General features: G+C 35.4%; 3 protein-coding genes across 6 annotated transcripts in view; 2 read left to right on the top strand and 1 right to left on the bottom strand.

Moving 5' to 3' along the window:
- The window catches only part of LOC123682000 (neurotrimin-like), a 910,163-nt gene that overhangs the window by 518,708 nt on the left and 364,530 nt on the right, over positions 1-26,925 (top strand). The window lies entirely within an intron of this gene.
- Positions 4,692-7,217, bottom strand: LOC123681999 (piggyBac transposable element-derived protein 3-like). Its single transcript, XM_045620377.1, has 2 exons — positions 6,995-7,217; positions 4,692-6,776 (listed from the first exon to the last, which is right to left on the bottom strand). Exons 1-2 carry the CDS (start codon positions 7,012-7,014, stop codon positions 4,958-4,960), a joined length of 1,839 nt encoding a protein of 612 aa, XP_045476333.1. The 5' UTR covers positions 7,015-7,217; the 3' UTR covers positions 4,692-4,957.
- LOC123682004 lies at positions 11,653-13,090 on the top strand. 2 transcript variants are annotated; one of them, XM_045620383.1, is made up of 2 exons: positions 11,653-12,519; positions 12,969-13,089. In XM_045620383.1, exons 1-2 carry the CDS (start codon positions 11,671-11,673, stop codon positions 13,038-13,040), a joined length of 921 nt encoding a protein of 306 aa, XP_045476339.1. In that variant the 5' UTR covers positions 11,653-11,670; the 3' UTR covers positions 13,041-13,089. The 2 variants fall into 2 exon arrangements, 1 of the variants encoding a protein (XP_045476339.1); XR_006747751.1 differs by lacking the exon at positions 11,653-12,519 and adding an exon at positions 12,567-12,747 and having other exon boundaries at positions 12,969-13,090.

The following is a 26,925-nucleotide window of genomic DNA, read 5'->3' as shown; positions in this document are numbered from 1 at the left end:
TTCAGGAGGACAAAATACTCCATAAAAATGGAAGCAAACTACTAAATATGTCGTTTTCCACTGAATCTTGATTCCTGAGGTCAAAAGAAACACTTTTTTCCTTTACCGTTTTTTCCAATTCGGCCCGGTTAAAAAGATACAGGCTGTTGAAAATCGATAAAAAAATGTGATTTTTGGCTATATCTCGTAAATGGTTCTATTGAAAGAAATGATTTTTGGGGTTAAGCTCTTCCTTGACATGACACATCTTTTCCGAACACAAGATTCCATACACATATTTCAGTTTCTTCATTATGAGCATAACATACCATAAAAATACCAGAAATTCGAAGAACCCAACTTTTGAAAGTAATTTGAACGTTTATTCAAGAATATTTGGCTAATTTGAAAAATAAAAGTATTCTTCATATATCCTCCTACAAAGCGCCGTTTTCGAGTAACTTAATTAAAAAAAAAAAAATTATCTGTGAAATTAAAAAAATTGGGTACTTTGGCTGAATGCAACTCTGTTCTGTTGTGAAAAAAAAACCACAGAAATGAATATTTACTATGATGTCATGTTTCAGATTTTAGAATTGGAGTACTAGCCAACTTAGTTTGAAAATGAAGTTATTTGAATAAGCTCACCTCAATTCCTTTATTCGATTACAAATTACTGAGCTTTGACACAGCTCTGATAATAAGAAGATACTTCATTAAAATCAACATACTATTTTGAAAAGTCCAGATCACCCATAAAGCCCATGTTCAAAAAAGTTTTTATAAAATAGTCCCATTATAATGACAACAATGAATATCCCACTAAAGACATCTGCTATCGAACATTAGGTACTGTAATTTTCTTCAGGTCATGCAAACTCACATCGAAACATACCACTAGGTACATACTAGACAAATATTCATGTGATTGAGATTGAATACTTTTATTCTTTTGCTATTCCATAAATACATCCTAAATATAGCATATGATTGACATACTTCCAAGAGTGCCATAATTGTTTTAATGTGAAAACAAATAAGGTGAGTTGAAAGAAACAGGATATTCAATTATGGATATTTATATTGAATACTTCTCATTTATTGTCAAAGGCAAAATCAAGATGAATCAAGTAGAAGAGTTGGCTATAATGTAGGTACATATTATAGAACAAATTTGATTACAAGTGGAGTCTAATATTTTCCATTGATTACAGATCCATAACATTTCATTCCAATATTTTCATACTGATGGCTTCAAAAATATTGATGCAGTTCAATATTTTTCTCTAATTCTGTGGTTATTTCGTTCATTCTTCCACATCTTGTAGAACAAAATCGTGCGAGAATATATCAGAAACGCACAGTTTTCATGGTTATATTTCATTATTATATGTTGGTACTCCGAACTTTCCGCCACGGCTTTATCTGTCAATTCATCAATTTGTCTTAAAGAAATCAGTTCTGCCAACCAACATTTTTCAATGCAAAAATCACTAAATGATATTTATGGAAATATTTCATTAATTTCAATAAAAATGCAATGAATTAGAGAAAATAATGTATAATACTCGTACAGAAGGCTCATTCTACCACTCGTTCATTCCAAAACTCGCCACTTCGTGGCTCGTTTTTGAATTTTGAACTCGTGGAAGAATATCAATGCCTTCTGCACTTGTATTATAAATAACTATTATAAGATAGTTGGAACAAATCAAATGATTCATTTCATAAAGAAATTGCTTTCTATCAGAATGCACAGTGATTTACTCAGTATCCACACAATTATTTTGCGAATTGTTTTCAAATTTCTCGAAAATATTTATGGAACTTCAATATTCTGTTGGGATTCTTCAAATCTTCGATGATCTTCATTTCATGCTAACAAAATATTATCAAATATCATAATAACAACAACAGTGTAAACTGTAAATGATTATTTTAGGTTAGAACATAGACTATTAGAACAGCTGTGTTTAAATTTGCAACTCTCGAAATTTGAAGTTCAAACTTAAAACCACAGATTACTATTGTGTGTTAGAACTTTCACAGATGAATATTATTTTTTTGAGAATATGAGGTTAATTTTGTACGGAATGAAATATGCAACGATATATTATAATAATAATATAATATAATAATATAGGGTAGCGGGTAGGGAAATCCCTAGCGATTCACCTATCAGGAGAGTTGAATCGACTACTGCCCACCGCAGATTCCAGGAACTTCCTGACCCGGGAAGCTGTTACCTGTCGAAGGGTCCCTGTCCCCTGTCGAATGAAGCCGTGTGGAAAGCAGCTCAAGAATTCTCCCACCGTAGCTCTGCGGATCGTAAAAAGCGATCAAAGGCCGTCTCCTCCACGACACGGAGGAACCCATGAATGATGGTGAATTTAAGGAATAGAAATATAGAGCCGCTGCCTGAGGTTCATCAGGGCGTGTCTGGAGCCGGCGCTGGACATGACAGTATGCGGGACGTCAGTGACAGAGTGCTAAGGAGACGGGCGTCTGTCGAACAAAATGCTACGCCTCCACAATCTCAACATTCTAGGAGAAGAATAACACGTGTTTCTCCGACTGCTGAAAGTGCTGTGCAGGATCCCCAACCAGCACTCACCCAAGCAGATCTACCAAGAAGACGCATGAAATGGACAAGTTCGATAAATGAAACGATCATACGCATATTCTATGAAGTAACTAATATGGAAGAGGATAAAATAGGCTACCGGCACAAGCTGTTTGCAGAATTCCACAGAAACTATCCCGAACTTCAAGTTTCTGAACAAAGAGTAGCCGACCAATACCGGGTCATATTGAGAAATAAACTTGTACCCGATGAGAGACTTAACACCATAAAAAATTAAGTCCAACTGAGGCTACAGAATAGGAACCTCACTATCAACGAAGTGACAATTGAAGAAAACTACGATTGTGCTGAAAACCAACACAACACCAATGCACAAATTAATACTGAGGAACAAAACAGCGGAGATTTGGCACTAGTAAGAGATGAGCAATGGCGGAATATACAAACTGCAACTATGGAAAAGCGAAAAGAAAGTCGAAGAGATCTATTAGAGCAATTTTTTGTTACAATGAATAGATATTTCATAGAATTCGAGGGTACTGATTCTCTCAAACGACCAATTCTTCCTAGACTGAAGACATCGAAAAAACTCTCACATATTCTGCACATAATGAACAAAGAGATAATTCCACCGTTTTTTTCGAATGACCAGATCCTAGAGTCATTGCATCTTATTACCTACTGTGCAGCCTCTACAATATCAGCAGTGCTCGGCGTGAAGCCAAAATCTAGAAGTGATCAACCAGCACAGAAAAAACAGCATAACAAACCACATTGGCAAAATAGGCTAGAAGCAAAAGTACATAGCCTTCGACAAGATATAGGAAGGTTAACACAATTTGAAAAAGGTTCTCCGACGAGAAAACTACAAAAAATAGTGGATGCAATTATGGATCGCCATAGGCGACATGCAAACTACGACGCCAACAATGAAAGTGCTCAAGAAACTCTAGATACACTCCAACAAAAATTAAGTGTATACTCTGAACGACTGAGAAGATACAATGAGAACTATAAACGAAAACATGACAATATGATTTTTGAAAACTCCGAAAAGAAATTTTATAAAATGCTTAATGAACAAACGTCAACAAAATTAGGGAGTCCTCCAAGCGCCGAAGATATGGAGAGTTTTTGGACCGATCAAATGTCAACACAAACTCCTTTTAACTCCAAAGCGCGTTGGATAAGAAGAGAGGAGAAATCATGTGAAACCATAGAAAGTATGCCACATAGTGTAATAACGTCTGAAGAACTACAGGAAATATTGAAGAACACTCACAATTGGAAATCACCAGGCCCACATGGAATTCACAACTTCTGGTTGAAAAAGTTTTGGTGTCTGCACGGCAGGCTAGTCGAATACATGAATAACATAATACATAATCCAACAGAAATGCCAACATTTTTAACAACAGGTATAACTCGATGGTGAGGAATATCAGTCACAAGGAACAGTTGTATACAATTTATTCAATGGCAACGTTTCTGAGCATTTAGCTCCTTCATCAGGCTAAAAACAAAAACCAACTTATAAACAACGGCATGGATCATACAATTGGTGTAGCAATAAAGATAAAAAATACATAAAATGATGTCCCTATACAATAATAAATACTTAATATAAACTAGATGACAAATAACAATGAATATAAATATAAAGCAAAACAACATGAGACAATTAACGCCAGGTCGGCCAAGGAAACAATAAGTTTACAATAAAAAGCGATCTCACCCTATGAATAACGGTTATAAATCATTCGAATACATCGAAATCATCAAATAAATGTCCATAAAATAAAATGGCATTATCAGGATATCATAAAAAACCACATCAAATAAGACGTGTAAGTATAAACTAATGTATCAGGCAAGACAGACTGCATCAAAATGTGTGAGACATACCAACACCCGATTCAAAAGGAAACATGAACTACCGCGCAATAAAACTATCTACATTTACCTTATTAATTAAGTTAAAATACACCGAACTCAAACTACCAATATCGGTGCGTGTATTCACAGAATCTTTTATTCTCTTGATAAAAACCATTTCTTTGAATGTTCGTTTAAACCAATTCTTTTCTTTATTTAAAATTTTTACATTATTAAAATCAAAGGAGTGGTCATTAACCCATTAAAGCCCATAATTCCCCCGTGAAGATTTTCAACTGAAACTTTGTCTGATGAGTTATTTAGACTCAAAAAGTGATATTGTGTTATAAAAATAATGATCGAACATGCAGGAGAGTTACTATGAAGCGGCAACTTAAGTTGCCACTGGGATAATTCATGAAGAAATTTTCCAAAGTACAATAAAACTAGCATATCAATCGTATACATCTATTGTGATTCAACCGTATAATATTTCCTATGAAATTACATAAAATATTATTATTTTACATCATGAAAAATTTTGAAACACTCATCAGGATGAACAGGAACTTCACACTTCTTGCATACAAAAATTGTACGCCTGCCACATACTTTACAACGGCGATACTTGGATTCACCTTTTTCGATGAAATGATCTGTTCGATCTTTTCTTATTTCTTCGAGAGCTGGTGTGAACTCTAGAGATGATCGAACTCCTGCTACCATTGGAGGACTGCCGTAAGACTTCAGAATGAAAATAGCACACTGACGTCTGAAATCCAATAGAGGAATATCATGCCCAAGGCGACGATACAGTAACCAACCTTGTGTGCTGCATACATCCACAGTCCAAGAGAAATAAGGCCACCACCATTTTTTCGACCTGATTCTGTTTCGGTAGGAAGCCAAAAATTGATCAGAAAGATCTACTCCACCCATGTTACTATTGTAACGAGCAATAGGACCTGGTACTTTGACAGAAATGACCTTCTTTTCAATTCTGGAGTATCGGTTTGACTTTGACATAGGATGTACATTATCACAATTAGTAAGTACAGTAACAACATTGTTGTCATTCCAACGGACTGCTAAAATATCTCCTGAAGAACTGGTGGATGTTTCACCTCTGGGTTTATTTTTCCACGTTTTTTTATCTGGAAGTTTCATTGAAACACTACAGCGATTCTCACGCAGAGTACCAGTTCCACCAAGTCCTCTAGAACTAAGCTCTTCCAACAACCCAACCGATGTAAAAAGATTGTCAAAGTAGAGTCGAATACCCTTTGACAATTTCATGTGGTCTACAAGTCCAATTACTACGTCACCTCCTTGACCGAGTCCAGTTTCTGGAAGACGAGTTGAACTTCCACAATAGGGTTCAACATGATGGATGTATCCAGATGGATCCGCGGCAACCCATAACTTGAACCCAAATCTGATAGGTTTTCCGCGAATAAACTGTTTGCACCCATGCCTTCCGTAATAAGGAATCATACTCTCGTCGATACTAATAGTGGGCCCAGGACTGATTTGTTTGAAAGAGTTGTTGAGGTGATCAAAAATAGGTCGGACCTTGTACATTTTATCACTTCCATCATTGTTTTCATTGTTGGCAAGGTGAATAAAACTTATCAGTTCATCGAATCGGTTTCGACGGATGGCATCGGAAACTAAGTGCGAATGAACATCTGGATCTTGTTTCCAGTAGAGTCTTCTATATGGAAGAGGGTGGTAACCTGACATCAACATAATTCCGACAAATGTAATCATTTCTTCAGCAGTGGCATTCAGGTTGTGAACGAGTTTCTGCATAGCATAACGATTAGTTTCGGTTACGATATGACTCAATAAATCTTCCGAGAAGTAAGCCCTAAAAGCCTCAATAGGGCTTTTTACCGTTTCTTTCAGAAGATCTTCTGCTACCGGTCGGTATTCGCATTCAAGTTCAGGAATACTTGAAGATAACCCATTCATTTTCGGCTTCCAAGTACGTTCTGTGGGACGCTTACGTTTGGTGCTTCTTACTCTTGTCTGCGAAGAAGTCGTCGGTCTAGGTTCTTCTGAATGGTTCTCATCTTGGACGACTGGATTGCCGTGATCATCATCGATTTCTGGATTCTGCATTTCCACCTGAGAGCGTAATATACGGGCAGGAAGGTGGTCAAAATCTCCAACTACCTCTTCATCCGATAAATCAGAGTCCTTATCTGTATCTGCACCAGGAAGTTCATCAGGTGGACATATGGCTATATTGGTGGCTGATATGTCCTCATCGTTCTCGATAAGGTCAATTAATTCATGAAGAAGTAATCCAGTGCCTGATCTTCCACGAGTATACCTGTCGAAATCATTCAGTAAGAAATGTAAATATTGCAGAAACCGTTGTCACGTGTTCCCGTTGGCCACTTTAGTTGCCATCAAACTTTGCCCGTATGGCAAAAGCAAAATATTGCATGAAAATATTACTGTGAAGAAGAAATATACTGCTGAATTCATATTGAATAAAACTGGTACAAAAATACAAATGTGCATGCATTATTGAAATAGAATACTTACAATCTCTCATCGACGGCCATTATGGTGAATGAAAAAGTTCAAGAGCTCTGAATAAATCGTTATACACTAACTCACTGTTTGACAATATCTGACTGACGTTTGTGCTATTCGAGACAGGACATATCACATGACCGGAATTTACCAATGGAACTTCAATATCTATGCGCGTGCGCATAGAATGTAGTCGAATGCGCCGTGGCAACTTAAGTTGCCACGGGGCTGTAATGGGTTAATTTTTGCATGCTGTGATAATGCTGTTGCTTCACTACGATTTTTGCAATCTCTCTCATGTTGTTTCAACCTCGACCCTATATACTGTTTTGTTTGGCCTATGTAACTGCCAGCGCAATCTGAACAATCTATTTTGTACACTAAATTAGAATGTCTCATCAAAGGATTGCCATCCTTTAGTCGACTGAACAATTTGCCCACAGTTTTATTATAATAAAAAACTACTTTGTTTGAGAGATTGCTCATTATTCTTGCCAATTGCTGAGAGCATCCCGGTATATAGACTAATTTACAATAATGTGTCGTTTGATCAACATCACTGGATGATCGAGAATCACCTGCACTAATAGACGAATAAAAAATCTTATATATTAAATTACTTGGATAACCATTCTTGATCAGCAGAGCAGCCTGATCACGGAAATTTTTTTCATGGAATGACTCATGAGAGAGGTTTAGAATTTTATATTTTACATTCTTTATTATAGCGATTTTTTGTGTGAGTGAATGCAAAGAATTAAAATGTAACAATCGCTCAGAAGAAACTGGCTTCGAGCACAAATCAGTTATTATCTTATTATCACGACGGATCAATAACAAATCCAAAAATGGAATTTTTTTATCATTTTCCAATTCATATGTGAAATTCAAGTCATTATGATAATTGTTGAAGGCATTCATAACGAAATCAATACTGTCTTTAGGTATGGACATAATAATATCATCAACATATACCCATACAAACGGTATATATATATTGAGTTTCGAAATAACAGACTTGATCAAATTATTCATTATAATTTCCGCCAAGATGGGGGAGGCAGGATTGCCCATCGCTGAACTTCTAATCTGCTTATAAAACCTCTCCTTATACTGACAATAACTACTATCAAATATGAAACTAACAATTTTTTTGACAACATTTTGAGGAATTTGGATTACATCTGCATAGTCACTCCAGTTATCTGATAATATCTTCTCAACTAATTCCTGAGGTATATTTGTAAATAGGGACTCAACATCAACACTTACAAGAACATAATCATCAGGAATACTAATATGTGAAAGTCGATCAATAAGATCCCTAGAATTCCTGATGGAATAAACGAAAGTATGTTTAACATTTGACAATAAATTGCATAAATATTTTGACACATTATATACAGGTGAACCACAACATGACACAACAGGTCTAAGTGGATTATTAATTTTGTGTATTTTAACCAATCCATATATTTTGGGGGATACAGCGTTATAACATTTCATTATTTTAGATACACTATCTGCAATATAACCATCTACCCTCAAGTTTTCGATCAAAGAATTAGCGGCAGTTTGAATTCTTATAGTTGGATCAGATTTAAGGACACTATAAGTGGTGGAATCAGACAATAAATCACGCATCTTAACATCATAGTCAGTATCATTCATAACAACAGTCTTTTTACCTTTATCAGAATTAAGAACAATTAGAGATGGATTAACACTAAGAAAACGTTTAGTCTTTTGAAACAATTTCAATAAATATTTATTAAGAGGATCTGGGGTGACCATAGACTTGAATTTATTATAAAAATTAAGAACGACATTACATAACGTAGCTCTCAATCCGTTCTTCCCCTCAGTATCCAATGTCTCCTGAACTCTTACATAATTCTCTATATCAGATAAAAGATCCAACCATGGAAAATCTTTCAGTTCATATGGTAAAGAAAACTTAGACCCCAAAGATAAAATTTTTGATACAAACCACGGTAGTTCAACATTTGTGAGGTTAACTAGCCAATTAGGCTGTGTCACCACATCGGGGCGATCAGCAAGTGAAAACAAAGAATGATACTTACGAACATTGGCCGACCTAACAGAATTCAATGTTCGCTGAAAAAATTTCTCCTGTCTCATCGCAAAATCACTAATTAATCTATCAGGCACACGATTCTTCAATGAACTTCTATGGTAAACAATACTCTTACGCAACCTGGTGATCCTCCAATTGACAATTTTAATTTCAAGATTTAGAATATCTCTTTTGAGTTTATTTACCATTGTACATATTTTTCTATTATACGGATGTTTTTCTTGGAATAAAGAGTAAACACATTTGACTTCATTAACAATGTGCTTTGGGTATATACCATCATGTCTGCACCTCAACAGGAATATCCTATTGTTGATCGAGTTTGCCAGCTTCTTGTTATCTTTAGCCCATTCTTTGAAATGTACAACCAAGTTCATACCAAATACCGTCATGATGTAGTTGAAAAATCCCATGTCAACCAATTAAGAGACCAATATAATTATTTCAGATAAAATTATCGTTCCGAAGATTTAATTCGATGGTGAGGAATATCAGTCACAAGGAACAGTTGTATACAATTTATTCAATGGCAACGTTTCTGAGCATTTAGCTCCTTCATCAGGCTAAAAACAAAAACCAACTTATAAACAACGGCATGGATCATACAATTGGTGTAGCAATAAAGATAAAAAAGACATAAAATGATGTCTCTATACAATAATAAATACTAAATATGTTTCATGTTGTTTTGCTTTATATTTATATTCATTGTTATTTGTCATCTAGTTTATATTTAGTATTTATTATTGTATAGGGACATCATTTTAAGTATTTTTTATCTTTATTGCTACACCAATTGTATGATCCATGCCGTTGTTTATAAGTTGGTTTTTGTTTTTAGCCTGATGAAGGAGCTAAATGCTCAGAAACGTTGCCATTGAATAAATTGTATACAACTGTTCCTTGTGACTGATATTCCTCACCATCGAATTAAATCTTCGGAACGATAATTTTATCTGAAATAATTATATTGGTCTCTTAATTGGTTGACATGGGATTTTTCAACTACATCATGACGGTATTTGGTATCAACTTGGTTGTACATTTCAAAGAATGGGCTAAAGATAACAAGAAGCTGGCAAACTCGATCAACAATAGGATATTCCTGTTAAGGTGCAGACATGATGGTATATACCCAAAGCACATTGTTAATGAAGTCAAATGTGTTTACTCTTTATTCCAAGAAAAACATCCGTATAATAGAAAAATATGTACAATGATAAATAAACTCAAAAGAGATATTCTAAATCTTGAAATTAAAATTGTCAATTGGAGGATCACCAGGTTGCGTAAGAGTATTGTTTACCATAGAAGTTCATTGAAGAATCGTGTGCCTGATAGATTAATTAGTGATTTTGCGATGAGACAGGAGAAATTTTTTCAGCGAACATTGAATTCTGTTAGGTCGGCCAATGTTCGTAAGTATCATTCTTTGTTTTCACTTGCTGATCGCCCCGATGTGGTGACACAGCCTAATTGGCTAGTTAACCTCACAAATGTTGAACTACCGTGGTTTGTATCAAAAATTTTATCTTTGGGGTCTAAGTTTTCTTTACCATATGAACTGAAAGATTTTCCATGGTTGGATCTTTTATCTGATATAGAGAATTATGTAAGAGTTCAGGAGACATTGGATACTGAGGGGAAGAACGGATTGAGAGCTACGTTATGTAATGTCGTTCTTAATTTTTATAATAAATTCAAGTCTATGGTCACCCCAGATCCTCTTAATAAATATTTATTGAAATTGTTTCAAAAGACTAAACGTTTTCTTAGTGTTAATCCATCTCTAATTGTTCTTAATTCTGATAAAGGTAAAAAGACTGTTGTTATGAATGATACTGACTATGATGTTAAGATGCGTGATTTATTGTCTGATTCCACCACTTATAGTGTCCTTAAATCTGATCCAACTATAAGAATTCAAACTGCCGCTAATTCTTTGATCGAAAACTTGAGGGTAGATGGTTATATTGCAGATAGTGTATCTAAAATAATGAAATGTTATAACGCTGTATCCCCCAAAATATATGGATTGGTTAAAATACACAAAATTAATAATCCACTTAGACCTGTTGTGTCATGTTGTGGTTCACCTGTATATAATGTGTCAAAATATTTATGCAATTTATTGTCAAATGTTAAACACACTTTCGTTTATTCCATCAGGAATTCTAGGGATCTTATTGATCGACTTTCACATATTAGTATTCCTGATGATTATGTTCTTGTAAGTGTTGATGTTGAGTCCCTATTTACAAATATACCTCAGGAATTAGTTGAGAAGATATTATCAGATAACTGGAGTGACTATGCAGATGTAATCCAAATTCCTCAAAATGTTGTCAAAAAAATTGTTAGTTTCATATTTGATAGTAGTTATTGTCAGTATAAGGAGAGGTTTTATAAGCAGATTAGAGGTTCAGCGATGGGCAATCCTGCCTCCCCCATCTTGGCGGAAATTATAATGAATAATTTGATCAAGTCTGTTATTTCGAAACTCAATATATATATATATATACCGTTTGTATGGGTATATGTTGATGATATTATTATGTCCATACCTAAAGACAGTATTGATTTCGTTATGAATGCCTTCAACAATTATCATAATGACTTGAATTTCACATATGAATTGGAAAATGATAAAAAAATTCCATTTTTGGATTTGTTATTGATCCGTCGTGATAATAAGATAATAACTGATTTGTACTCGAAGCCAGTTTCTTCTGAGCGATTGTTACATTTTAATTCTTTGCATTCACTCACACAAAAAATCGCTATAATAAAGAATGTAAAATATAAAATTCTAAACCTCTCTCATGAGTCATTCCATGAAAAAAATTTCCGTGATCAGGCTGCTCTGCTGATCAAGAATGGTTATCCAAGTAATTTAATATATAAGATTTTTTATTCGTCTATTAGTGCAGGTGATTCTCGATCATCCAGTGATGTTGATCAAACGACACATTATTGTAAATTAGTCTATATACCGGGATGCTCTCAGCAATTGGCAAGAATAATGAGCAATCTCTCAAACAAAGTAGTTTTTTATTATAATAAAACTGTGGGCAAATTGTTCAGTCGACTAAAGGATGGCAATCCTTTGATGAGACATTCTAATTTAGTGTACAAAATAGATTGTTCAGATTGCGCTGGCAGTTACATAGGCCAAACAAAACAGTATATAGGGTCGAGGTTGAAACAACATGAGAGAGATTGCAAAAATCGTAGTGAAGCAACAGCATTATCACAGCATGCAAAAATTAATGACCACTCCTTTGATTTTAATAATGTAAAAATTTTAAATAAAGAAAAGAATTGGTTTAAACGAACATTCAAAGAAATGGTTTTTATCAAGAGAATAAAAGATTCTGTGAATACACGCACCGATATTGGTAGTTTGAGTTCGGTGTATTTTAACTTAATTAATAAGGTAAATGTAGATAGTTTTATTGCGCGGTAATTCGTGTTTCCTTTTGAATCGGGTGTTGGTATGTCTCAAACATTTTGATGCAGTCTGTCTTGCCTGATACATTAGTTTATACTTATACGTCTTATTTGATGTGGTTTTTTATGATATCCTGATAATGCCATTTTATTTTATGGACATTTATTTGATGATTTCGATGTATTCGAATGATTTATAACCGTTATTCATAGGGTGAGATCGCTTTTTATTGTAAACTTATTGTTTCCTTGGCCGACCTGGCGTTAATTGTTTCATGTTGTTTTGCTTTATATTTATATTCATTGTTATTTGTCATCTAGTTTATATTTAGTATTTATTATTGTATAGGGACATCATTTTATGTATTTTTTATCTTTATTGCTACACCAATTGTATGATCCATGCCGTTGTTTATAAGTTGGTTTTGTTTTTAGCCTGATGAAGGAGCTAAATGCTCAGAAACGTTGCCATTGAATAAATTGTATACAACTGTTCCTTGTGACTGATATTCCTCACCATCGAATTAAATCTTCGGAACGATAATTTTATCTGAAACAGGTATAACTTACCTAAAACCGAAGGATTTTCAAAACACTATGGATCCATCAAAATACAGACCTATAACTTGCCTACCAACAATATACAAAATCATCACATCATGTTAAGCATCTCGTATCTACAAACATTGCGAGAAAAATAAAATAATTACAACACAGCAGAAGGGATGTTCCAAGAATGCACAAGGATCGAAGGAACAGCTGGTAATGAAATCCATCATATGCAACCAAGCCTTCAAGAAACGTAGAAATCTTTTCATGACTTATTTTGATTATAAAAAGGCTTTCGACTCACTTCCACATGGCTGGCTGAAAAAAATTTTGGAGATATACAAGATCGATACAATTATAACCAATTTTCTAAAGCTTGCAATGGACAATTGGAAAACGAACATCGAGCTTTCCACGGCAAACATAAAAACCAAACTGATTCCAATTAAGAAGGGAATTTTCCAAGCAGACTCCTTGAGCCCTTTATGGTTCTGCTTGGCGCTGAACCCACTCTCTAAACAGCTAAACGCTACTGAAAAAGGTTTCAACATTAAAGGAAATAATAATAATACCACCCTCAATCGTTTGCTGTACATGGATGATTTGAAACTGATAACGGGGAATAAGAACCACCTAGAAATTATGGTCAAACTAGTGGAACATTTTTCGAAAGGATATAGGAATTCTGATTGGACAAATGTCGTACTCTCAGCGTAGTGAGAGGAAGAATACAAGATGAACCGATCACTCTAGCAAATGAACAGCAATCTTAAAAACAAACCTCAACAGCAGGAACATGACGAGAGCCATAAACACATATGCATGTTCAATTCTGATATAATCATTCGGTATAGTCCCGTGGAGCAAAACAGACATCGAAAACTTGCAACGTAAAATGAGAACGTTGATGACAAAAGCAAACAAGCACCATCCAAAAGCAGCACTGAGAGGACTACACTGCCGAGAAATAAAGGAGGCAGAGGTCTTACGGACATCATGGAACTTGCTAGTGGGCAGATAGAAAGCCTACGGGAATACTTCAGAGATCAAGCAAGTACATCAGAGTTATACAAAATACCGTGTGAAGCAGACGAATCAACACCTTTACAACTTCACAAGGAACAATTGTCATTCAACCACCAGACAAACCAAGAAAAACTGGAAAGATGTAGAGAGAAGCCCCTGCATGGAAGACATTTCAACGAGGTGAACCAGGATCATGTCAACATTGCAGCGTCGAACTAATGGCTCACATCAGGTGCAATGTACCCAGAAACGGGGGGTTTTCTTTTAGCCATCCAAGATCAAGTGATCTCAACTAGAAATTACTGCAGGCATATCATAAAGGATCGAACTATTAGTGACGATCGATGCCGATATGGATGTCCAACAAATGAGACAATACAACATATCACGGGAGGATGTCAAATGTTCGCAGGAAATGAATATAAAAAGAGGCACGATGCAGTAGGAAAGATACTACACCAAGAATTGGCAACCATATTAAAACTATGTAATTCATTCTGAAAAATGCCATATTACAAGTACCGACCCGAGACCATCCTGGAAAAAGAACGCTATAAGCTGTTCTGGGATCGTACAGTTTTGACTGATAAAACAGTCCCTCACAATAGACCAGATATATTACTAGTCGATAAACATCAAAAGACAGCATCACTCATTGACGTAGCAATACCAAATAACAACAACCTGCGTCAAAAGGAGGTCGAAAAAATTTCAAAATATAGGGACCTCGAATTTCAGATAAAGCGCCAGTGGGGACTGTGGAAAATGTTTCAGTTATTCTATATCAGTCTATTCTATATCATTAAATCAAATTACCGGTCGCCAAGGAAATGAAAGAAAAAGGAAAATTATTCAGATTGAAATATATCAGAACGGCGACCGTATTTGAGTTATTTAATTTATAAATTATTATTCTCAATAAAGTGTTAAAGTAATTATAACTGCAAATTGTCGCCTACCGCCATTCTTTCTTAACAGGGACTGATATCAACGAGAACTATTCCAATTATCATCTCAACAACTGGAATAGTGCCCAAAAATCTCAAGAGGAATATCTAGTAACTGGGACTTAGTGAGTATATATGTAATATAATACAAAAAGCTGTTCTTTTAGGTACTGCAAGGACGGTGAGAAAATTCCTAGGAAGCGAAGGACAGGTCCAAGGATCACGTGTAAGAGGACCAGAAGTTCGACGAGAACCAGGGGGACCACAAGGACAGGACACGACCGAGCTCTACCCTTCTGATATTTTAAATATCTGGGATTGAGTGAATATTCCTCTTAGCGAGGAATGAGAAGCCGACGGCGAGGAGAAATCCTACGCGTATAGGCAAAAGTCGAGAATAATAAGGTCTGGAGCCGGCGCTGGACATGACAGTATGCGGGACGTCGGTGACAGAGTGCTAAGGAGACGGGCGTCTATCGAACGAAATGCTACGCCTCTACAATCTCAACATTCTAGGAGAAGAATAACACGTGTTTCTCCGACTGCTGAAGGTGCTGTGCAGGATCCCCAACCAGCACTCACCCAAGCAGGTCTACCAAGAAGACGCATGAAATGGACAAGTTCGATGAATGAAACGATCATGCGCATATACTATAAAGTAACTCATATGGAAGAGGATAAAATAGGCTACCAGCAAAAGCTGTTTGCAGAATTCCACAGAAACTATCCCGAACTTCAAGTTTCTGAGCAAAGAGTGGCCGACCAATACCAGGTCATATTGAGAAATAAACTTGTACCCGATGAGAGACTCAACACCCTAAAAAATGAAGTCCAACTGAGGCTACAGAATAGGAACCCTACTAACAACGAAGTGACAATTGAAGAAAACTACGATTGTGCTGAAAACCAACACAACTCCAATGCACAAATTGATACTGAGGAACAAAACAGCGCAGATTTGGCACTAGTAAGAGATGAGCAATGGCAGAATATTCAAACTGCAACTATGGAAAACCAAGAAGAAATTCGAAGAGATCTATTAGATCAATTATCTGTTACAATGAATAGATATTTCATAGAATTCGAGGGTACTGATTCTCTTAAAAGACCAATTCTTCCTAGACTGAAGACATCGAAAAAACTCTCACATATTCTGCACATAATGAACAAAGAGATAATTCCACCGTTTTTTTCGAATGACCAGAACCTATAGTCATTGCATCTTATTACCTACTGTGCAGCCTCTACAATATCAGCAGTGCTCGGCGTGAAGCCAAAACCTAGAAGTGATCAACCAGCACAGAAAAACAGCATAACAAACCACATTGGTAAAATAGGCTAGAAGCAAAAGTACATAGCCTCCGACAAGATATAGGAAGGTTAACACAATTTGAAAAAGGTTCTCCGTCGAGAAAACTACAAAAAATAGTGGATGCAATTATGGATCGCCATAGGCGACATGCAAACTACGACGCCAACAATGAAAGTGCTCAAGAAACTCTTGATACACTCAAACAAAAATTAAGTGTATACTCTGAACGACTGAGAAGATACAATGAGAACTATAAAGGAAAACATGACAATATGATTTTTGAAAACTCCGAAAAGAAATTTTATAGAATGCTTAATGAACAAACGTCAACAAAATTAGGGAATCCTCCAAGCGCCGAAGATATGGAGAGTTTTTGGACCGATCAAATGTCAACACAAACTCCTTTTAACTCCAACGCACGTTGGATAAGAAGAGAGGAGAAATCATGTGAAACCATAGAAAGTATGCCACATAGTGTAATAACGTCTGGAGAACTACAGGGAAATATTGAAGAACATTCACAATTGGAAATCTCCAGGCCCACATGGAATTCACAACTTCTGGTTGCAAAAGTTTTGGTGTCTGCACGGCAGGCTAGTCGAATACATGAATAACATAATACATAATCCAACAGAAATGCCAACATTTTTAACAACAGGTATAACTTACCTAATACCGAAGGATTTTCAAAACACTATGGATCCATCAAAATACAGACCTATAACATGCCTACCAACAATATACAAAATCATCACATCATGTTAAGCATCTCGTATCTACAAACATTGCGAGAAAAATAAAATAATTGCAACACAGCAGAAAGGATGTTCCAAGAATGCACAAGAATCGAAGGAACAGCTGGTACTAGATTCCATCATATGCAACCAAGCCTTCAAGAAACGTAAAAATCTTTTCATGACTTATTCTGATTATAAGAAGGCTTTCGACTCACTTCCACAGGGCTGGCTGAAGAAAATTTTGGAGATATACAAGATCGATCCCATTATAACCAATTTTCTAAAGCTTGCAATGGACAATTGGAAAACGAACATCGAGCTTTCCACGGCAAACATAAAAACCAAACTGATTCTAATTAAGAAGGGAATTTTCCAGGGCGACTCCTTGAGCCCTTTATGGTTCTGCTTGGCGGTGAACCCACTCTCTAAACAGCTAAACGCTACTGAAAAGTGTTTCAACATTAAAGGAAATAATAATACTACCACCCTCAATCATTTGCTGTACATCGATGATTTGAAACTGATAACAGGCACTAAGAACCACCTAGAAATTATGGTCAAACTAGTGGAACATTTTTCGAAAGATGTAGGTATGGAATTCGGATTGGACAAATGTCGTACTCTCAGCGTAGTGAGAGGAAGAATACAAGATGAACCGATCACTCTCGCAAATGGATAGCAAATAGAAGCAATGAAGTCGGATGATCTTTATAAATATCTTGAAATGAAACAGAATCGACGAATCAACCACCAAAGAATGAAGCAAGACTTAACGACTGAGTTCATTAGGAGAACCAAAAAAATCTTAAAAACAAACCTCAACAGCAGGAACATGACGAGAGCCATCAACACATATGCATGGTTAATTCTAACATACTCATTCGGTATAGTTCCATGGAGCAAAACAGACATCGAAAACTTGCAACGTGACATGAGAACGTTGATGACAAAAGCAAACAAGAAGCACCATCCGAAAAGCAGAATTGACAGAACTACACTGCCGAGAAATAAAGGAGGCAGAGGTCTTACGGACATCATGGAACTTGCTAGTGGGCAGATAGAGAGCCTACGGGAATACTTCAGAGATCAAGCAAGTACATCAGAGTTCTACAAAATATTGTATGAAGCAGACGAATCAACACCTTTAAAACTTCACAAGGAGAAATTTTCATTCAACCACCAGACAAACCAAGAAAAACTGGAAAGATGGAGAGAGAAGCCCCTGCATGGAAGACATTTCATCGAGGTAAACCAGGATCATGTCGACATTGAAGCGTCCAACTATTGGCTCACATCAGGTGCAATGTACCCAGAAACGGAAGGTTATCTTTTAGCCATCCAAGATCAAGTGATCTCAACTAGAAATTACTGCAGGCATATCATAAAGGATCGAACTATTAGTGACGATCGATGCCGATATGGGTGTCCAACAAATGAGACAATACAACATATCACGGGAGGATTACAAATGTTTGCAGGAAATGAATATAAAGAGAGACACGATGCAGTAGGAAAGATACTACACCAAGAATTGGCAACCATATTAAAACTAATTCATTCCGCAAAAATTCCATATTACAAGTACCGACCGGAGACCATCCTGAAAAACGAACAGTGGGGAAAGATATCAATGAAAACTATTCCAATTATCATCTCAACAACTGGAATAGTGCCCAAAAATCTTAAGAGGAATATCAAGCAACTGGGACTTAGTGAGTATATATGTAATATAATGCAAGAAGCTGTTCTTTTAGGTACTGCAAAGACGGTGAAAAAATTCCTAGGAAGCGAAGGACAGGTCCCAGGATCACGTGTGAGAGGACCAGTAGTTCGACGAGAACCAGGGGGACCACAAGGACCGGACACGACCGAGCTCTACCCTTCTGATATTTTAAATATCTGGGATTGAGTGAATGTTCCTCTTAGCGAGGAGTGAGAAGCCGACGGCGAGGAGAAATCCTACGCGTATAGGCAAAAGTCGAGATAATAATAATGTTTATTTAAGAACGCTCTGTTACAAATAAACTTAATCAAAGAGATAGATTATCTATCTGTGCGTGTTATATTATAAATACGATATAATAAATGAATGGATATGAATTATGAATATCGATTCTTCATTATTATCGAAAATGAAATAGAAAATCAAGAGATGCCTGGGAAATTGCAGAACTTCCTGAAGTGTATTGGACTATAACTGGGTGTTTGAGAAAAAGCTTAATAGTGATGGTTCCCTACGTTATAGAGCAAGCTTGTAGCTCTGGGTTTTACTCAGAAGTAAATTGAACAGGGCAATTTATATCCTATATAGTAAATAAAATTTTGACAGATATTAGTTACAAAAGATCAACAATTGAGCATTGTATTTACATAAAATCAAAAATAACATGCTAACCGTTGTTGCATTGTACGTGGATGACTCTTTTGTTTTAACTAATGTTAATTCTGAATGAATATTATATCTGATAGAAAATTCAAGTGATAATTTTGTCATAAAAAATTTATGGAAAGCTAAAAAATGTTTAGGGATGAATATCACTAGAAATTATGAAAAAGGTAGTATGGTCATTGTTTATATTCTTCAAATATGTATTGCAATAATTGAACATGTCTGATTGTAAACATATGAAAACTCCTTTGAAAACTAAATTGAAATTTGATTCAACAAAAGAGAGTTGTAATGATGAACCATATAAGAAATTAATAGGTTCATTAAGGTCTTTAGCAATATTAACTAGTCCTGATATAGCATACTCTGTTAATCTCTTGAGTCAATTCAATAATTATCTCATTATTGAACATTGGAAAAGTGCAAAACTCATTTCAAAATGCAAGTATTATTATTATTATTATTATTTGAACTGGGGTCGTTTTGCTTCGGTAAGCCTTCCGGGAACTGCGACCATGCAGATCTTTTGTTCACTACCCTACTCATTCATAGAAACCCAGGGAGGTCGTCAACGACGTTAATAAAATTGAAAACCTCCCTAGGGGCCTTGGCCATTACCTCTCTGGTATCCAGGACCGGCTTGCCCATGTGAATGGTTCTTAGGCCAGCCAGCTCTGGACACTTGCATATCAAGTGTTCAGAAGTTTCTACTTCCGATCCACAGAGCCTGCAAATCTCGTCTGCTGACTTACCCATACGGTACAAATGATGTTTGTACCGACAGTGTCCCGTCAGCAGTCCCACCATCACCCGAAGCTCCGCTCGTGACAGCTTCAGGAGTTTTCTGGTGTAAGTAGGTGAAATCTTCACGAATTTCTTTGCCTGAGCAAGTCTAGGAGTGTTAGTCCAGTGGATTGTCCTACTGTTCAACTCCCATAGCTGGACTGCAGATGCAAGTAAAAAAAGATCATTGACTTCAGTCAGAAGGACCTGTGTTTGAAATGACTGCCTCGGTACTAAAATTGTCAATACTATTGACCCATGTTAGTGTGTTCGATAACTACACTGATTTGATTTTTTCAAATGTTAACTTTGGATTTGAATCAATTAATAATTTAATTTTCACCAAAATTAAAAGCAGTAGGATAGCATTTTCGAACTGGCCATAGAGCACCTATTCCTATAACGATTGAAAGATTGGAAACCTTAGTGAACAAATATGTATATACATGTTCATAAAAGTTTGATCTCATTCATGACATGGAGACTTTTAATGAATAGTTACGTTTTAAAGTAATTTATACCTACATTGAATTGCTGGAAAATTGATACCAATTTCGAAAGTAACTGCCATGTTAAAATTTGTCATATACTGAATGATCCTTCAAATTTTATTTCTGTCGTAACATTTCGACTAGTATTTCAAGTGAAAAATTTGAACTGATTTCATATATGTATATAGTATAGCTATAGATGAACAACCTACAAAGAGAGAATGAATAGACTTGCCTTTCGAATATGTTACCTCATAAGCAAATGTAATATCATATCTAGGTAGAACCTTTTTGAGAAATCAGTTTTGAGAGTCTCTTAATTTCCAAGTTTTCAGTTGAACGACAAATAATATTATGATAATATAACAGGGAATATATAGTTGAAATTATTCGTATGAAAGATTTCACAACGATTTGATTTCTTCATTATAAATTCAACAGCACTGCACACAAATTCTTCAAAAACGGATAGGTCACTTATATTTTTGCACTCTTCAGTCGTAAAAGTGTATATTTTAGATATTCAAAAAACACAGGGAAATTTTTGAATGTCATCTGACTAACTTCACTCTTTTTCTAGTAATAAAGCCAATTGTGAATTATCTATAAGGAGTTTTGTTAGAATATTACTTCATCCGAACAAATTCCGAGAGAGACAATGAACCCTACACTTGAAGTTATACTTCATGTCGTACGGTGGCGCTGCGAGTCTGCGCGTGGCGAGGCCATCGAGGGCCATCGAGAGAGAAAACAAGAATAGATCTTCGATGATCTGAAGCAAACGTCAGGGACATAACCTTAGTGTTTTAAGCCCTTCTGTCATGTCTGCTGTTCTGACATCTGAACTGGGTTGAGCCCCCTTCTGGGTCGAGCTCCCTTCCGTTCAGACAGCTGAACTGGGTTGAGCTCCCTTCTGGGTTGGGCTCCCTTCCGATCAGCCTTTCTAGAACTTGCTTAGAGATAGAGTGAGATTTACGAGAGTGATTTGAGAATAAACGATTAAAATCATCATCTGTGTATTAGTGAATACTCTGTATTTAAACCCAAATATCCAATAAGTTTTTCTATCTGTTTAATACTGTTTCATGGTAGCACAACTTTTACTTCAATCCAAGACTGAATTGCCTGGGTGATTCATGTTCATTAAAGTTTATAATATCGGTATTCCTATTGATGATCAGATGAAACTTCTGTTCTCTTTTGTAGTTTCATCTTCTGTCGCAATAGATTCAAATTCTCACGAAAGAGAATGTAGTTTTATAGTTTGTGGAAAATAAACGAGAAATTCCTGAAATGAAGTAACATTCATCCAATTGAATCAATAATACGAACTTGAACTGAGGAAAATGCATTCGATGATATCAATATTCATATCCAAATTTTGACAAATATCTATCGAATTTTGATTCGCCGAAGACTTCGCATTTTATTTGTCGGCATTTATTTAAATATTAAATAACAATTTTGGAAACTGCAAACTTTCTCAAGAACTTTCATATATCAAAATGGAATATTTATTATTAACATGACACTGACAGTCAAATTGTCCACAGATACCACAGAAATATGGGACTTGAAATATCAAAATAATCCGAAACACCCCGTATACTCGAAAACCGCGAGGAGAATCGAAGGTTTGGGATTTTTCCCGGGATCTCTAGACGATTTTGAGGGGGGTCTTATTCTTGTAATTTTTGCTCTAGATGGTCCCATGTGGGCTGTGATTTTACGTTTAAAATTTGCCGAACTGTCACAAACGGTTTTAAATATTATAGACTCGCTCTGCTCGCCGAAGGGGCTCCGCCCCTTGGACCCCGTCACTATGCCGGTAGATCCTTCACTGGGTATCCCTCTAGAAAATAAAATATTTTTTTCGGAAACCTTGTATCGTTAGCTGATTTTAGACGATTCACTCGGTATCCTATGCTGATTCTAGGGTAGAATTCTATATGACTTCTTTCCTAGAACATACCATTTCGCCCTTGCTCACATGAAAATATTTGATGCAAATAACTTTCCATGACGACAAATCAAGGGCGGTCCTAGCCTTAAGTTTGAGGGGGTTCGCCGTTAAGGGTTTCGAGTTTTTCTATGGTACCAAATCCCAGATTACACCGATATCGAGCTTAACCTCTCAAAAATATTTATATTTAGATATTTATATGAATATTTATACAGGGTGTTTCAAGTTCGAAGGCCTATTAGACGTTTCTGGAGAACGAGGCCGATTTGAAATCTGAAAATTCAGAATATGACATTGTTCATGATGCCCTATTCAGCTAAAATATTTTAGAAGTTCTGGCACTTCCGGTTATACAAGAAAGATTTCCATTCTCAATTACTCTCTGCTAAAATTATTGCGTTAGTTCTCATAGTTTTCAAAATATTAAGAAAAAACCGTAAAAAAGAGAGAATTTCCATAGTCACTATCACATGAATTATTTTCACTGTGAATATCCTATGCATATACTCAATTCACTTTCACAAACTAGAATGATGTTGGAATATCGTGCATATCTTGAATTTGCAAAATATCATCACAGGGTGTTTCAAATATTGTGCCAAAAATTGTGAACAAAATTTGATCATAACTTTCGATTTTCAAATCAGAACCCTATTTTTTTTGTGATTTCGTTGAATTCTACGGTAAAAATAAGGGTAGTGTTCAAACATAATTATGCTCTCAAATTCAAATAATTGACAGGATCATTAGGACTACAAGCCATTTCAAAACGCCTGAAAGTCATAGGAATGATTCAGAAACAAGAAAAGTGGGTGCCGTACGAGTTGAAGCCGGAAGGTGTTTGAACGGAGTTTGTTTGTTTGTGAACAGCTGCTTTCGAGGCAAAGACGGAAGGAATTTCTGCATCGGATTGGGACTGGAGACGAAAAACGGGTTCATTACGATAATCCCAAGCACATAAAATCATGTGGATATCCCGGCCATGCTTCCACGTCGACTGCTAAACCGAATATTCTCGGTTCTAAGGTCATGCTCAGTATTTGGTGGGAACAGCTCGGCGTAGTGTATTATGAGTTGTTAACTGAAACGATCACAGGCGATCGTTATCGAACGCAATCAATGCGTTTGTGTCGAGCATTGAGAGACAAACCGCCGCAATACGACGAGAGAGTAGATGAATGGATTTGACTGCATGACAATGCTCGACTCCATGTTGCGAATGTCAAGATATACTTGAAAAAGTTGAAATGGGAATTCCTACCCCACCCGACGTATTCTCCAGACGTTGCTCCCTCGGACTATCACTTGTTTCGATCAATAGCACACAGCCTGGCTGACCAGCACTTCCTATCTTATGAAGAATTAAAAACATGGATCGATTCGTGGATCGCTTCAAAAGATGACCAGTTTTTTCAATTCGTACGCTGCCCGAAAGATGTGAGAAAGTATAGTGACCAGCGATGGGCAATATTTCGAATCATAAATGTATAACCAGTGTTTTACAATAAAGCCTCAAATTTCGGTAAAAAAATTTGTACGCTTATGTATTTGTTATATTATAATATATTTATTTACTTATCACGGTTTTAGCCATTCAGGTAGAAATCAAAAAAAAAATAGTAAATCTATTGTTTCATTTGAAAAAAAAAGAAGACAATTGGCAAGTATAACACAAAATCTAATTTGGTCTGTGAACCCTTTGAAAACCTTGTAATCACAGCGTCCTCGTCAACATCAATGTCCCTGTATATGTTCAGGAGGACTAAACTGAATCCGATGCCAATATCGAAAAAACCAGAATAACACCATATGAACTACCATTTATTCATTTCGAAAATAAATTTGCCGAATTTTCTGCTCGAATAGCTGTGCGAAAATTATGAGTTTCCATACAGTTTTATAATACGTCATAATCTCAAACAATCTATTAATATGAATTTCCACCAAGTAAAAAACCGATCCCATCAAGAAGATCTGGCATACAGGCAACGTCGCAGATTATTTCGCATCTGACCATAGACCTAATATCCGTATTAGGATATTAGGTCTATGCATCTGACAAACGTTACGTATTAAACATGATGGCCGCTGCCATATATAAACAATCGATAAAACCATCGATTTTGACGAAAAAAAGGCATATTTTTATGTCAGGGAAAGCTTGAAATGTGATTAATTAATCATTTCTAACGAGAATCAGTTAATAAAATACAAGAAAACTAGCTATTAATGTGGATAACCTCACCTTCATTAGGCCAATTTCACAATTAAAAAAAAAAAATCACAATAAAAAAAAAAAACTAGCTGGATTAAGGAATTTATGACAGCGGATTCGTGATCTAAGACCCAAAATAAGTAAGTCTGCAAAATTTCATCACTTTTGAATCATTATTAAAATTAATTCTATATAGTAAACATTGTTTTTCTTTTCAGAAGATGGATTATTTTCGTTTGTATGGATAATTATACAGGATACTTATTTGTCGAATATCAATTAGAAGTATTTAGAGATGTTGGACCAATTCAAGTCTGAAAATTGAGATTAAAACTTCAAATTATTAACTAATTTGTAAAGAAATACACAATATTTGATCAACAATTATATAAGGTGTATATATATTTGAAGTAGTAATTAGACATTTTGAAATCTGAAATTCTCATTTCTCTAGAAATGGCAATTTCTTTCTTCTTTAAAAAATTTGGGAAAAATGCATAATCAAAATGTGAGAGTTATTATCAGTCAATAGAAATACCACCTGAAATAAAGAAACTGCATTCAATGTTTATTTTCAGTTTTGACAAATATTGAATTTACATAATCATTCGATAAGATCTATAAAAAGACCTACAGTGAAATTTTGTTTTAGGAATATTCAGTATAGCTATAATGAACTGAAAAGAGGCAGACTGAATAGATCTACCTTTCAAAAACCCATGGTTTATGTTGCCTTACAAGCAATCATATTATTTAGGTGTAACATCATTGAGAAATCAGGTTATAAGAAGTCCCTCATTTCCAAGGTTCATCAATACTTTTTTCAGTTGAGCAACAAATTATTCTTCTATTCCATAATTTATTAAGAAATACAATATATGATCAACAATTATATAGGGTGTATATATTTAGAATATAAGGAAGGACACCTTTTGAAATCTAAAAATTTGGTTAATAGTAGGTTATTTTCTATAATTTATAATATTGAAAGACCAATTGGTCATTCCTGAAGAACTAAGGCGTTTTTAGAATCTGATTATTGTATCGATGAATTTTGCATACTCTTCTGTTGCATATTTCTTGAAGGTATAGGGACAAAAATGATTTTTATGGGTTCTGGTGAATGATCAAAGGGATACAGGTAACAATTTCAATAATACCAGTCGAGATGTAGTTATCATAGATAAGGTATGATATAGAAATTTCACTAGATAATTCTGATTTAGTGGAGGACATCTGAATGATGGTTCGCTACGTTATAGAGTAAGCTTGTAGCTCTGGGTTTTACTCAGAAGTAAATTGAACAGGGCAATATATATAGTAAATAAAATTTTGATGGATATTAGTTAAAAAAGATCAACAATTGAGCATTGTATCTACATAAAATCAAAAAATAACTTGCTAACTGTTGTTGCATTGTACGTGGATGACTTTTTCGTTTTAACTAATGTTAATTCTGAATGAATATAATATCTGATAGAAAATTCAAATGATAATTTTATCATAAAGAATTTATGGAAAGCTAAAAACTGTTTAGGGCTGAATATCACTCCTTTGAAAACTCAATTGAAATTTGATTCAACAAAAGAGAGTTGTAATGATGAACCATATAAGAAATTAATAGGTTTATTAACGTCTTTAGCAGTATTAACTAATCCTGATAAAGCATACTGTTAATTTCTTGAGTCAATTTAATAATTATCTCATTATTGAACACTGAAAAAGTGCAAAATTCATTTCAAGTTGCAAGTAAAAAAAGGACATTGTTCAAGTTTTACTTCAGTCAGAAGATGTGTTCAGTATTTGAAATGACTGCCTCGGTACTAAAATTGTATCAGCCAATACCATTGACCCATGTTAGTGGGTTGATTTTTTTCAAATGTTAACTTTGGATCTGAATCAATTAATAATTTAATTTTTACCAAAATCAAAAGCAATGAATAAATCAGTAGGATAGCATTTTCGAACTGGCCATAGAGC

The sequence above is a fragment of the Harmonia axyridis genome, chromosome 6 (genome assembly GCF_914767665.1).
Source record: "Harmonia axyridis chromosome 6, icHarAxyr1.1, whole genome shotgun sequence".
Classification (NCBI taxonomy): Eukaryota; Metazoa; Arthropoda; class Insecta; order Coleoptera; family Coccinellidae; genus Harmonia; species Harmonia axyridis.
The sequence above is the reverse complement of the archived record's forward strand: the minus strand, read 5'-3'. Positions and strand labels throughout refer to the sequence as shown.

Coding starts and splice junctions, on each gene's coding strand:
- LOC123681999 (XM_045620377.1), bottom strand. CDS start 7,014: ATGGCCGTCGATGAGAGATT. Junction 6,777..6,994: donor ATGGCCGTCGATGAGAGATT/GTAAGTATTCTA, acceptor TGATTTCGACAG/GTATACTCGTGGAAGATCAG.
- LOC123682004 (XM_045620383.1), top strand. CDS start 11,671: ATGAATGCCTTCAACAATTATCATAATGACTTGAATTTCACATATGAA. Junction 12,520..12,968: donor ATTTTAACTTAATTAATAAG/GTAAATGTAGAT, acceptor TTTTGTTTTTAG/CCTGATGAAGGAGCTAAATG.